This window comes from Scomber scombrus, chromosome 6 (assembly GCF_963691925.1).
Source record: "Scomber scombrus chromosome 6, fScoSco1.1, whole genome shotgun sequence".
NCBI lineage: Eukaryota > Metazoa > Chordata > Actinopteri > Scombriformes > Scombridae > Scomber > Scomber scombrus.
The window spans coordinates 27,886,059-27,900,914 of NC_084975.1; the positions used below are offsets into that span (position 1 = coordinate 27,886,059).

The 14,856-nt window shown below is 40.6% G+C and overlaps 1 protein-coding gene across 1 annotated transcript in view; it reads right to left on the minus strand.

The window, feature by feature from the left end:
* kiaa1549la (KIAA1549-like a) overlaps window positions 1-14,856 on the minus strand; it is a 98,497-nt gene that overhangs the window by 11,446 nt on the left and 72,195 nt on the right. Inside the window, exons 13-14 of the mRNA XM_062421307.1 lie at window positions 11,247-11,437; window positions 5,194-5,339 (exon numbers count right to left, since the gene is read on the minus strand). Coding sequence (XP_062277291.1) covers window positions 5,194-5,339; window positions 11,247-11,437 — 337 coding nt within the window. The remainder of the gene's footprint in view (window positions 1-5,193; window positions 5,340-11,246; window positions 11,438-14,856) is intronic.

Genomic DNA, 14,856 nt, shown 5'->3' on the forward strand with positions numbered 1-14,856 from the left:
TTGAATGATGGTTCTGTGCTATTGAAGTGTCCTGGTTCATCATGGCAGTCCAGCCATCTTTCATTTATGCTTTTTCTAACTGTGATGAGTCAAAAGGTCTTCTGTGAAAAAGGCCTATATAGCGTAGGTACATTATTAAGAGTGGGTATCTAACAAACATCTGTTCTCTTTCATTTAAGTCATCTTTTTGGCTTTTGTTGTGTTTGTTATGTTGTTTTCTATGTTAACCTTGGCCTGACTGCACTGTACACATGGAAAAATGATGATGAATTTGTCTCATTTTGTCTCCACTGTAAGATCCACTTGTTGTCATGGCAACTTTACACATTTAGATTAAAGAGCTAGTACATTAGATATAGTGTTTATGTATGTTTAGGCCTCAGGATTTCCAAAAAAAAAGAAAAAAGAAAAAAGAAAAAAAAGCAACAACTGTGTGCAGTTTTTAATGTTGTTTGTCCTGATGAGAATGGGCTGTGTTTTAAAGTGTGTCGTCTGCTTCCTGAGGTATATCTGTATTTATGTGTATGTTCTTGCGGGGAGCAGCAGATGGACAGTGTTGTGTTGTACTGAGTCCGCTGTGACTCACCGCCTGACTGACATCATATGGCAGTCTGCTTCATTGTAGGGCTACAACAGTCTGCCATTAACCCAGCTCCAAACCCACACTGTCACCATTCATCCCGGCTGCAGCTCAGCCCAGCTTTTATTTGTTGCTCTTCCTGCACCGATTATCAGAGTGTGACAGTTAAGGTCGGGACAAGTGGCGTCACGGGCTAGCAGAGGCTGTGAACTACACTGGAGACCACGACACAACATGTAGATAAAGTGCACTTTGAACGCAGGATGCTGTTGTGAAAGGGTTGTCATGTTTTACATTGTATAATCAAACATGTCAAGTTTTTTTCCCCCTTCCTTTCTTTTCCAAGTCAAGTTTTTTTTCCTGGTTTTGGAATATAACACACTGTTTTATCATCTGATTATGCGGCTTCATTTCATTGCTACAAAATACATGTTTACATTATTGGAATTTAAAAAAAAACTTTTTAGAGCAACTGTTACTGAGGGGCATTTTTTATTAGCATTTTCCGTACAGAGGGAAATAAGCACTGTGACTCAATTACAATCTGCTTGTTGACTTTGCGTCGGCTGTTTACTGCTTTATGTCTGCTGTGATCTAGTCATTGCTTGCAAGTATGGAGATGAGTTTTTTAGTCACGGCTGTAAGGATGACAATATTGCTCACTCAGTCCATCGCCTGGATCTGGACTGAAATATTTCAAGAACTGTAAGATGGACTGCCATGAAATGTTTGTACAGACATTCATGTTCCCCAGAGGGTTAAACCTTACTGACTTTGGCGATTCTTTGGAATTTCATTTAGCACCACCAGCAGCTCAGACATACATACAGACATTCATATTCCCATTATGATGATTTTTCCCCCCATCAGCCCCTGCTGTATTTAATGCTTAGTTCTAATTAGCATGCTGAATTCATATGGTTACCATTATACACATTACTTGATAATCATCAGTATGTTATAGTTGTTATTGTGAGCTTGTTAACATGCTGATGTTAGCGTGTAGCTCAAAGCTCTACAGCTGTGCTACTCTCTCGGGTCATTTATTCAGGTAGTGTGAAGCAGGTGAATGGTGAGAAAAGGATTTTAAAAAATTCTTCTCAACTAATTATGTAGAGAGCGCAGAAAAAATATGTTTTTTAATCTTGCAAATGAGAGAAAGACCAGTATCTTTCACTGCACATAAAAGGGCCAAGGATTGATCTGAGGAAGCTGATTGATCTGTGAGTCAATTTGATCTATACCAGGATCACTGTTGCATGTTATCCTCCTTTTCTTTCATCCCCACACACACACACTTCTCCTCGTGATACAAGCTGGTGTAATTCAGCTTCAAGAAGGTGAGTAATAGAGACTATATTATATTATACTCACTATATCTTTTCAATAATAATACAATTACAGCCACTTTTGTTAGTAAGGGTGTTGTTAATATAAAAAATATTAGAGCATCATTAAGTCAATCTGATAGCAGCGGAACCACACTTATGATTAAAGAGACTCTCAATGTAACAAAGAAACTACCTGAACTAGAGAATACCCTCAGCCACACACACACACACACACACACACACACACACACACACACACACACACACACACACACACACACACACACACACACACACACACACACACACACACACACACACACCTCCTGATTCAATTTGAACCTATTTCCACCTGTGATGTCACACACAGCAGGAACATAGGAAGTGTGATGTCTGTTACAACTGGTGACATGTGTGAGTGTGTTGCTCCTCGGTTTTCCTGTCCTGCTGTCAATTCAAATCTCAAATATAATATCTATGCTATGTATCTGATAAATAGAAATATAATACTCAGTGTTGCATATTACCATGTCTGACATTAGGTGTGAAGGGTGCACACGGTCGATTTGGGTACATTTGCTTTTTGTCAACATGCCTGACCTTGTTTTATCCATGTGAGCTGAGGTAGAGAGGAGTTACTCAGGCGATACAAAAATCACTCCAGCCTTACCCTGAAATTACACAGCAGAGACTTCAACATGCCATCAGGTTTAAAGTGAAAGGGCAAACGGAGCACCTGACACAGCTGGGTGAAAGGCAGCACCTCTGCATCTGTAGGTATTACTCGTCATGTTCTGTTACTGAGCTGTTGGAAATGTATTTAAATCTGCTAACAGGAAAAAGCTTTTTTTCTGGCCTCCCCCTGTCTGTAATGTTTTATTCGTGTGATTATTTCTGTTATTATTTCTTTTTTTCCCCACCTTTTTTTCTTCTTTTTTTCTTGTGATTATTTCTTTTCCCCCCCATATGTTTTGTTGTATGTATTTCATTATTGTGATTCTTCTGTTAATATTCTTTTTCCATCTTTTTTGTCTGTATTTTATTCTTGTGATTATTCTTTTTCAATCTTGTGCCTAGTTTTTTCTTGTTATCATTTCTTTTTTTCATATTTTTTGTCTGTATTTTATTCTTGTGATGATTTTTTTCCCATCTTTTTTGTCTGTGTGCAATCCTTCTTTTTCTCTGAATTGCACATCTATTCTTCTTGTTTACTGGATTTAGACTCGTATTCATTTTGATTATCTTTAACAGTATAAAGTCTGTTTTCCTTCCTTCACTTATTCCCCCCCCCCCCCCCCCCCCCCCCCCCACTTCTGTCCATCTCTGACTCTCTGTAAAAAGTAGTGTGGAAAATGAAATAATTACTCATCCTCTCCTCTCCTCGTCTCCTCCGGGGTATTCATTCATTCGCTTGCATAAACACTATAAATCAAACAAATTACAGTGAACGATGGCTTGCTGATGCAAAAAAAAGGGGGAAAAGATTGAACATCATAGCGTCCTAGAATATCAGTGAACAGAAGCGAGGTTTGCTGCGTTATCAGCGATCAGAGCGATGTTTACGCAGCCGATTGTGAGTGTGCGTAGCTGGAAGATCTGGCTGGTTATCTGTTCAACAAGTCGTATCGAGGAATGCGGCACGATTTACTGACACCGCTCGCCGCTGTTACTGTACATCAAAGCACGTGTAGCTTTAATCTGAGAGTATAATGATCTGTATCTACATATGAACAGGATCATAAAGTATACATGCGGCACATTGACCGGACGGGTTCTGCATTTTCTGTCAGCCATAGTAAATCATTTCAGTGAGACTTGTTTTTTTTCACTATCTTCCAAAACAGAACTCAGAAACCTTGCCTCCCCGTGTTTCCAATACTCAAGTACAGTATGTCCGACTGAATGTCACAAAAATGGCAAAGATGCAAATCATATCTGTACTTTTTTTTTCTTCTTTTGATGTGATGGTGCACAAAGTATAAATGGCACCTTGTTTTTGGATGAGAAAAAGGAAGAAGAAGAAGAAGAGGAGTGATAATTAAAAAAAAGATAAAAATAGAAATCCTTTTAAATCCCTCTACCATCATCCACAAGAGTCCAATCACATCATAAGTGAAACTATAAAAAGACACACATAATGTTATAAAATAAATGTTGTATTCTTTCCCCTTGAACACATGAATCCAGTATCCTGTGAAAAAGACCCTGTGCTGTCTTAAATAAAGGGTTTCATAAGATTAACACTCCGGCTTTATTAATGCTTAATGAATCATTTACTACTGCTCTCGCAAGATCTATTATTAATTAGTTATTAACATGCTGTTTCTCAAATGAATTAAAGTACTGACTAAAAGATGGCAGAGATTTTTTAAACAACCTGGCAATCTAATAGTTGTCCTCATCAATGGTTTATTACTCATTTATAAAGTCTTTAATTATAACTTATAAAACTATTTGTAGAGATCCAGTGAAACAGTGCTCATTTGGCAATAAGAGTTTCCCAAACAGCTGCACACAATGACTCATTATTGTAATGCATGATCATATGCTATTGGTTTATATGGATTTGAATAACACCTAATGCGACAGTTGGGCTGTCACAACTCCCTCCACCCACGTTTCCTGTCTTTCCTCTGCGATTCTACTCAAAAAAAAAAAAAGTAACTTGATGCAACGTTGAGAGAACCTGCGCTGCCACAACCGCTTGGCTTTTATCTCCATGCAGAGATTTGAGCTTTGCGTTCCGAAATGAGGCGGGTCGACTTAAAACGCCTGAAATACTGTAAAGAGAAAGTGAGACGCAAACACCTGAAATGTTTCTTATGATTCAGTGAACGGCGCTATCCACTATGTGTGTGTGTGTGTGTGTGTGTGTGTGTGTGTACGAGTAAAATGACACGTGATTATGTGTGTCGTCACTGTCGTTACATGATACAGAAACGGACTGAGTCACTGCTCGCATGAGTGAGTTCATTCTTTTAATTTATGTACACTTCATGAGTTCATGTTAATTATCCTTCGGGCAACATATCGTTGTATCTGAATGTGTGTGTGACACACATGTGTATGCATGAGTTAGGTTAGTGTGTGTGTGTGTGTGTGTGTGTTCAGTGATCACTGTTTTATTAGCAATGACAGACTGTAGTGGGCACAAACATAAGGAGTGGCAGCTTTTCCTTCTTTTCTCCATCCATCTATCCATTATCCGCTTAAACCTCTCTCTTCCTCCCTCTATCTTTCCTTCCATCTCCTCCTCCTCCTCCTCCTCCTCCTCCTCCTCACCGTTGGTGCTCCTCTTGTGCAGATCCTCTTTGCCGTTCTTGCCGCTGCTGCCGGTCGCCGTCCTTCGGGCTGAGGAGCTCTTGCTTGTGTTCAGCTTCCCGGAGCTGCTACTCGACACCGAGCTGTCCTCTTCACTTGGCAACCGCCTGTGGTAGCCATGGCAACAGAACAGAACATAGAGAGAGAGAGATAGGGAGGGCTTGTGAGTCTCAGCATGTACATAATACAGCACATCATCATCTCTCACTCAGTACTGGAAACACACTAAATGGATCCTGATTGCTTTAAATAGAAGTTAAAATAACTTGAACAGAGTGTGTGCGTACATGTAAAGGAGGGAAGATGAGGGAGTGATCTCACACATGTAAATACAAATAAAAAGGAGAGAGAAAATAGTGGATAAATACATATATAAAAGACAAATAGCTACAATAATACTCATTTTTCTGAATGCCTTTTAATTCTGCAGTATTCAGTGAATTCATGTAAGTCTCATAAACAAACACATACAGTACAGACAAGTGCACACAGACCCATCCACCCATCAATAAACTCAAGCAGAAACCTTTGAAGATCTACTCATATACAGCTTGTTCTCTTTGTTCTTGCCTTACACACACACACACACACACGCACGCACGCATGCTCACAGCCTTGAGGCATGTAAGCTGCAGCAGCCCCACAACGTGACAGGCTCGTCTACAGGTGGTGTGAGATGCACAGATCAGCGAGACCAGACATTACAGAGACCCCCCCCCCCCCCCCCCCCCCCTCCCCCCGAGGAGAGGCTAACTCACTATTTGTTGCCAACACGTAAACACACACAGACAGAGAGCGGCCTGAGCAGCGGTCAACTGGCTGGCCGAGTCACAGGAAAAGTCATGTGGTATTAAGCAAAGAGCCAGAGGGGTGGAGAGAGAGGGATGGATGGAGAGAATGGGAGGGATGGAGAGAGAGGGAGGGAGGGAGGGAGGGAGGGAGGGAGGGAGGGAGGGAGGGAGGGAGGGAGGGAGGGAGGGAAAAATATACACAGTGTGTTCCATGTTAATCTGTCCGAGGAAAGGCCAGAGAGAGGAAGAGCGGAAATAGTAATCACACTGCTGGAAAGTAACGTTCACCTCCCTCTCCTCCTTTTTTTCTTCTTCTTTGTGCCTCACATGCTGAAGCTCTCCAGAGGGCGAAGTGAGCAGAATAAACTCTCTCCCTGTGAAGCCGTAACCTTGTGGCTTTGCCCGGTGGTTAGCGTGGCGTCCGCACCTTTTTCTTTCCAGCAGACAAGTGAGCAAAATGAAACAAACGCCCCTTTCCTCTGAGTTTTGAGGTTTTCTACAAACAAGAATCGTGAGACGAGGCAGGAAATGATCACGTCGCTGCTTTTGAGTGGAGACGATGGCGCGATCTTTATAACACATTGAGTTGCATTGCTATTTCTCAATGTTTTGTGCATCAGGGTTAGGTTTAATATACTACACTTAAATTAAATAACTTGTAGAGATGAATTATCGATATATTCGAGCAAAGCCACATTTTTTATTTTTGGCAATTGGGAAAAAAAGGAGGATCAAGTCACAAAATGTATAGAGGGAGTTACAGAAAAACTGAAAGGGAAAATGAACCCTTACATATGGTTCATATTCTGACTCATAATTAGTCTCAATTTACAACCAATTTATATTCATAAACTCCCCATCAGTCATTAATACATGTTTTGATTGATTAATCTTGTAGAAAAATGACATTTACAATCACTATTTTATGATCCAGGAGAACATTTTATAGAATATGATGAACACAACATGTTTGAGTGCTGATTTTTTGAATTTTTTAAATAAACACAGGTCAAATTTGTACTTTTGCTATATATAAAAATGTGTATACTGTGGGTCACATTAGGAAAAGTCCGGCTAAAAGAAATGTGTATATGGTGTTTATACAGCTCTCAAATGTATAAATGGGTCAAATTTGACTGTGAGCACTATGAAAGGGTTAAATCAATATCATCAAATAATTGGACATTATGACTGATACTGGCTGTGATGAAATCCCATCAACACGAAGGACAAATGTTACAGTCCTTGCTCTGTGTAAAGAATTGTAGGCTACCATTTTGCTGTCATGAGCACTTTTTCTATGTACCTTTAGCCTTGTAATTTAGCACACTGAGGTCCGTTCGTGCCTGTGCATTTTAAGGGAGAAAAAAAAGAACAAAAAAACACTTCAGCAGCTTTGTTTCTGGTTCAGTCATAAAGTCCGAGAATAATTGCCTCCCTTTGTTGTTGTTTTGGTGTGAAATTCCCCCTCTCGTCTTGCTGCAGCTGGTTAGAGGATGAAATACCGCCTCGTTTTTCTAATTAGTGTACACCCAGGTGGTAGAACAACCTAACTTCCTATAAGACGTTATGTGTGCATATATATATGTACAGGTTGGTAAAGCTGATTATCGCACCGTGCCAGCTCTTGCAGCATTTTACACTGTCATCATTGTTAGGGTGAATGGTTCCCTCTGGTGTGGTTATGGCAGGGGTTATAAATATACATGTGTTTATCGCCCCGGAGAGGCAAAAGCACAACTAATCCCACCTCCATTCATTTTTCGTTTAGCCGTGTGTAAATAAGATGAGACGATCTTCGCGTGCGCGTTTCTGAATTTGCATTTGTGTGAAGAGGAGGCGTGATGCATTCTTTTCTTTTATGGACTCCGAACTTCCTCGAGGAAAGATGTCAGGCAGCGTTTGAACGTGGGCGGGTGTGTGTGTGTGTGTGTGGGTGTGTAGTTTCTAGTAGGGGAAATGTCTGGGGATGGGAAAAGTTTTAAACATTTGTTTTTACCATTATGTTCTTAAATTTCTCTCTCAGTGTGTTCGTGCATACGGTACACCAGATTATAACTCGTAATCTTCCTGAATTCTACTAGGAACACCACTTTTTGCACATGTTGGTAAATGCATTGAAAACTGTGTGATTTCAAACAGATCATATATTTACTCATGCATTAAAAAAAAAGGAGACTTTAAATGAAATGCCAAGTCGAGGCAAATTACATAAAACATTTAGAATAGCAGCAGTTGAATGGGTTATGTTTTACACCCCTAAATTTGCCAATATTCTCTCTCCAGCTGTGTAATCTTAACGGACAGTATGCCGCACATAAATACAGTGTGAGCCAGCAAGTATCCAGTAAACCTATCCAATCCTGTATAGCTTCCCAACGCCTGAGAGGACAAATGACAATGTGCTTTATTTGTCTAATCTGTGCAGAGGTATAGAGGACTCTCTGTTATCAGTCAAAGTAATGTACCATCACTTCCATCAGGCGTGTCCATGTGGCTGCAGGCAGCAGCACACCTGGCTCCACTCATTTAATCAACTGATCTTAAGTCTTCAGAGAGTTGATTGGTGGACTCCGATGTGCTTTTGATTGGTTGGAGCAAAAACCTTCAGGCACATTGGACATGCCTGGCTTACATGATGTTTGCTCATCAGCTGGCTCATTGTTGTTCTGGGTCAAACTGACAAAATATTAGATTTATTTTGTCTCATATGTTGTATGAGACAAACTATTTCGCTTTTTTTGGACATTTTCTTGTCTTTTTTTCTTTCTGAAAATCAGTCAGGGTTGTTAAATGTGGCGGTAAGAAACTAAACTAAATGTGTAGGCTATAGCAGTAGTGCACACGAGGTATAAAACCTACTGCTAGTAATTAGAAGACAGTTAAATATTATTTCTTGACTGAAAACGACAATAAAAATCACTCATCCGAAGACTGTTACGTAACCACAGAATCACCTGGGTGAACGAGCTGCTTCAAGAGACGTGACACAGCTACAGTATATAACACAGGTGGAGGGCGAAGCTATCATCTGTAGCTGTTTATTTCCATTTTTTAAAAACTATTTATCCCCTAAGCGGACGACGCCAACGCCCGGAAGATGGAGGAAATCATTTAGACTGCTTTGATTTCTGTGTTTTCTATCGCCGTTCGTACTCCTCCATATATGCAAATGTACAAGTACTGTATGTGCAAGTTGTTGAAAAAATACATCCAAAATAATACAAACTAATAATCCCTCCTCCCCAGATGTTGAGCTGATCATTCGCGTTATCTCAGACGGCACCTTTTGGATCGCCGGTATGTTCCAGCTGCTGGCTGCTTTAAACGGATACCTGTAGTTGCTAGACGATGTAATATTAATGAGCAGAGGAGAAGTGTGAGACGCTCTGATGTCCGGTGCCTTGCCAGTTTTCAGCTAGCTCCATCAGATCAAGGTGTATGAGGACTGAATCATTTTGAAGAGATAACATGAGTCATCTACAGTCACACAGGAACAACCCCCCTCCTGACTCACAGCAGCACCTCATTAACATTTGTTGATATTTTGCATCTATTTTTATCTTGAATCTCAAACCTGCAGCGTTATTCTGAACGTTGATTATCCTGTTCATTGGCGGAGATGATAGACACTCAGTCATTTATATCGAGTTAGAATTGGCATCCTCTTTCTGCTCGCAGGAAACTTTTCCATCCCTCTTAGATATGCGTGTCACACGGTGGCTGAGGAGGGTGTGAGGCTGTTGACATTTCAAAATGACTGTAGCGATTATTTATTCATGTAGCACCTTTACTTTCCCCCATATTATTATTTGTTCTCACAACAGCACACAGCAGTTAAGCACTTCTGAACCATCCACTCTCTCTCTCTGTGCTGTAAATACATGCATTTCCCTGTCTTACTGTCTCCAAAGAGCCTCGTCGTTAACACTGGACTTATCTTCAGATGGTGTCAATCTGTCAGACTCTGCACTAGCTTACCGTTGGCTTCTCTCTGGCTTAACACCGTGGTTCAGACAAACAGATGTCTGGTCCTCCTGAAAAGCTCTAGGTTTTTGTCACAAGTTTGTTCAAGGACTGAAACAGCTGCTTGAGAACTCTGTGGCTCCCCTTCACAAGGCGACCCCAGCTGGAGAGAGCACTGTACGCCTCATCAGCTCATTAACAGACTACTATACACTCTGTACCTTTTTTCACAATCACAGGCTATATTCATGATCTGAATAAGCAGGATTTGCCCAAAACATCTAACATGTTTAATTAATCATTATGTTATCAGCAGTGTGACGGAACAGATCTCCTCTGTTCGCCTCAGTCTCTCACTGGCACTTAGCACAGTTACTCATTAAAGACGACTTTGATGCAACATCCAACAACACACCATAATCCTCAAATTTCCCTCCAGCCAACTGCTGGTGTTTTGAAAAAATACTGTTAAGTAAATAAAATTCTGGACCCAGTCTTTAAATATGCTAATTGGTGGTGGCTCTGATGTTTCCAAATCAAATAAGGGCCCGAAAAACATTTGCTTTTCATTTGCTGGTTAAAACATAATTAATAGGTTGGATATAAAATCACTAACAAAAAAGGTTTTGAAAGCTGATTTCAACAATAAGTTTTGGATTGTATTAATGTAGTGTATTTTTTTTTTTTTTTAAAGGTGCACTGATCAATATATTTATTATATTATTAACATTAAAAAAAAGTCTAAGGTAACTTAGAAAACAATGACTCTCTCATTAAGCCTGTTTTCAGCAATAAGCTCTGATACAATCAATATATCAGGATCAATAATCTCTGATTTCTTACCAGTTGTAACAGGTGACATCATATCAGAATTTTTCTAACTCACTAATATTGGTATCAGCATCGGACCCAAATATCCAGCCTTGGTCCCTACTCTCCACCTCCACTTCTACTACTATTACTATTGTTATTATTATTATTATGTAGTAATATCTTTGTGATATCTAACCAAATTATCACACTTGAATGAAATAAGGTTGAGGGTTTCTTGATGTAATGACCAATTAAAAAATACACAAATTCATATGTAACATATCTAAAGTGAATCACACTGACTTGCTGATACCCAAGTTAGATAGACCTTACTGCCTTACTGGTTTTATGCCAAACTAATAAACTGATCTAAAATAAACAAACAAACAAGAACCGATACAACCAAACATGTAAGCATACAAATAGGTCAGTGTGTAATCTTACCCTCCTTTGTGTATGTCAGCAGACGGGGGCCTTTTGCTGGCGGTCCCATCCTGGTGGACCTTCTTATCCAACGACATTGACAATGGAGCATCTCGCACAGGCAGCCCCAAAACCAGCGTCTCCTTGGTAACAGAGACGGTCTCATCCGTTCGACCCATGTGCTTCTTGGCGTAGTCAAAGCCCTGGACAGGCTGGAAGGGAAAAGAATGGACACGCACCGAGGGTCAGAAACGCTTTTTTAATTTATTTGCATCTTTTTGATCAATCCATCAAATTTGCAAAATGATGGTTGAGATGTGCTTTAGTATTTCTATTCCTAATCCAATGAGGAATTACTGAAAAATGGCCTGTAGCTTTTGTTTCGAGAGAATGGGTTTAATTTTCAATTTGCATGTTGGATGGATAGACCAAAAGCAACTTGACACGTTAAAAAACCAAGCAGCAGTTTCTAGGAAGTAAAGCACATGCAGAGACAGCAAAAAGGCAACACAATGGTACAGTTTTCCATCTTTATTACAGATAGACTAATGAGAAATGTATCACCTGCAGTAATGGGCAATGACAGTAAAGCAGCCACAGAAATACAGCACTTACACCATGACGCATGGTTCAGAGGAACATAGCAAAGTGTAGCGCTAACTGCAGCAATGTTGGTAAGAGAGTGTCAAATGGTATGGAGTCAAAAGATTAACTCAACAATGAAAGCAAACAGCTAAGCAAACCACAGTCAGACTGACATACTGTGGACATTTAGTCTGTATGCATTCTATGACTTTATATACAAACAGACACTGATCACAAGTCGAGGGTGCAGTTAGAGAAATGTGTCCGATTCCTCCAAAATAAGATGCTGTAGATTCACAAGAACTGTGTCAGCATGTAAAATTAATTGTTTTGAGATATAACATGTTAATTACAGAGCTTTAGCGGTGCTTGTAGGAACATTTTGGAGTCACCATCACAAGCTCTTTTTTCACTCTATTACTGCTATAAAATCTAACTAGTAAAAAAGTAGTAAAAAAGCATCACTGGCATGGTTGAGGCAGTAAAAGCGAACCTGTTCTGTGCAGTTATTTGACGTCATGCCATGATTTTTTCATTTGTTGAAGTTGCCTCTTGTTGGCATTTGGAGCTGTCAGAGTGGAAAGCTAGCCTGATGAATATTTTAATGGAAATTCTGTTTCAATGTGTTCTTCCAGATGTGAATGAATACAAAATGGCAAAGCCTATGAATGGAATAGTACCTGTCATAGATTTGACACACTGAAACATTAAAGTTGGGGATGAAACTGTGTGCGTTTAAAAATGGAATCATAAACCACTCTCAATATCTTAATACAGTATAAAAAGCAATATATTGATTACGTCTATTGTGACGCTGGTTTGATAAACAGCACATTTCTTCAAAGTGTGGCTTCAAGATTTTCATTCCAGTTAAAGCAGAGGACCAACTGACCCGGCTGGATAAAGAGTTGCTTACAGCCAACGCAACACTGTCTCCTGAATATTAAAGAAAAACCTTCAGATAAGTCTTACTGCTATTACAGATAAAGGTAATTGGATGGACCTCCCCAAACCAGTTTTTATCAGTCTTCAAACACTGCAGCTGGCATAATGAAAAAAGTTGAGAAAATAAATAAAGAAAGCAAGCTTAACAGCACCTTTGAAGTCAGGGGTTTGGGCATAAAGAGACAGAACAGCAAAGAAGACGTGTTTTGCTAAAGCCTCTAAGGCCTGGGCACGTACTTTGTATTTCTAAATGCCTTTCAATTTACGGAATAGAAAATGTGAGGGGGAAAAGAGGGGGTAGGGGGTAGAAAGACCCTTTTTTTTTTAGGTTACACAACAAAGCAGATGAACCCTGATTTTTTTTTGCCTCGCCCTTTTTTTTTGAGCGGCTCTAAAAATGGGACGCCTCACGCATTTGATGATGTATGCTAAATCCTGAGTGCATGTGAGGTGAGGCAGCGTGGGCATCCGGCTGACGACATGGTTAATAATTCATCAGTCATTCACACCACTGTGCCGTCCGCTTGCTCAGACACACGTGGCTACAGCCATGGCTAAGTGTCGGGGAAAATGATACATGCTCATATAGGCAACATGCACATTCAATAGAGAGACTGAGGAAGGATAGGCTCCTTTCCCCATGGCATAAATATATTATGTGTGTGTGTGTGTGTGTGTGTGTGTGTGTGTGTGTGTGTGTGTGTGTGTGTGTGTGTGTGTGTGTGTGTGTGTGTGTGTGCATCCTCTACCAGCCCAAGTGATGTATGGTGACAGTTGTGGCTCTTTCGTGTGAAAGATGTATGTAGAGTGCAAACATTCATTTGCCTATGGCCTCGTGCTGTTCACAGGTTGAAGAGAGGTTGGGAAGCTGAGCTGTGTGTGTGTGTGTGTGCGTGCGTGTGTGTGCATGTGTGTGTTTATGACGTGCACAGAAAAGGGCAGCAGACTAGGGAGGAGGGAAGTGGTGAATTAAAATGCGCTGTTCCAAATATAACCCGGCACCAATATGCACTATGGATTATTGAGAGGCAAACATTGGACGTGGCGTCAGAGGTTCTGAACTGACAGCAGCAACCTGACACACACTTAACATTGACAGTTAAAGAGATGTCATGATGTGGCTGATGGGTAATGGCTGTCAAACATGGAGACAGTATGGATTCTCAGAAATGACATGGCCGACGGGCGTAACCTTGAACAGCGCGCCTGACATCTCACGACTCTCCCGTATTACCACACTGAGGTTTTATTCTTTCCATCTCTTTTCACTCTCAAACATCCATCTTTCCTAATTCTCTTTACCTTTCTTTCTAATCCTCTCTCTTTCCCCTCATCTCCACCACCATCTCTCTCGCTGTCTCTCTCTCTTTGTACTGTATGCCCACTGACAGCGTGTTGACTTAACAAATGGCCATCTTTCATCTTGTATGAGCGGCTCAGTTTAATGAAGACTTTGGCTGCAGACGGGGGATTGTGCCTCTGATCATTCTGTCAGAGATGGATGGCGGTATAACTCCACATCCATTTAGAAAAGTGATGGAGGGAAAGAGCGGGAGACAGGATGAGAGCGAGAGAGAGAGAGAGAGAATAAGACCACGCGACACCAGTTCCTATGCTGTGCAAAGCGACTGCTGGCTTGACCCCGCTTGCACCGTGGTATTATCCACACTTATTTTTCTTGCTTTGCACTACCAAACAGAAGCTTCTCGTCTTGTATAATTTGAATTCGGTGCAACAGCCAACAGCAACTTGATGAGGTACAGCAGATGGATGAGATGCTCTACTCCCCCTGCGGCCATATTGATTTAAATTCAGCTCTAGCAGGGCGGATGGCGGAAGCACGGCACAGAGCTGCATGCAAAAAAATGTCCCAGAGAGTCGCTACATTTAATAAGTAAAATAAGGTACACAGCAGGGGAGATCAGGGTGCAAATAGGTATGACCCTTAATCATTTCCAACCAATCTTAATACTGCCATTCCTTGCAAATGTCTCATAGCAGAGCAGATCATCTCCTTCATGAATGGTAGCGGTGTCAGAGTAATTTTCAATTGTGTTTTAGAGCAAGTTATAGCACAGAATCTGCACTCTTAAGGGATTAA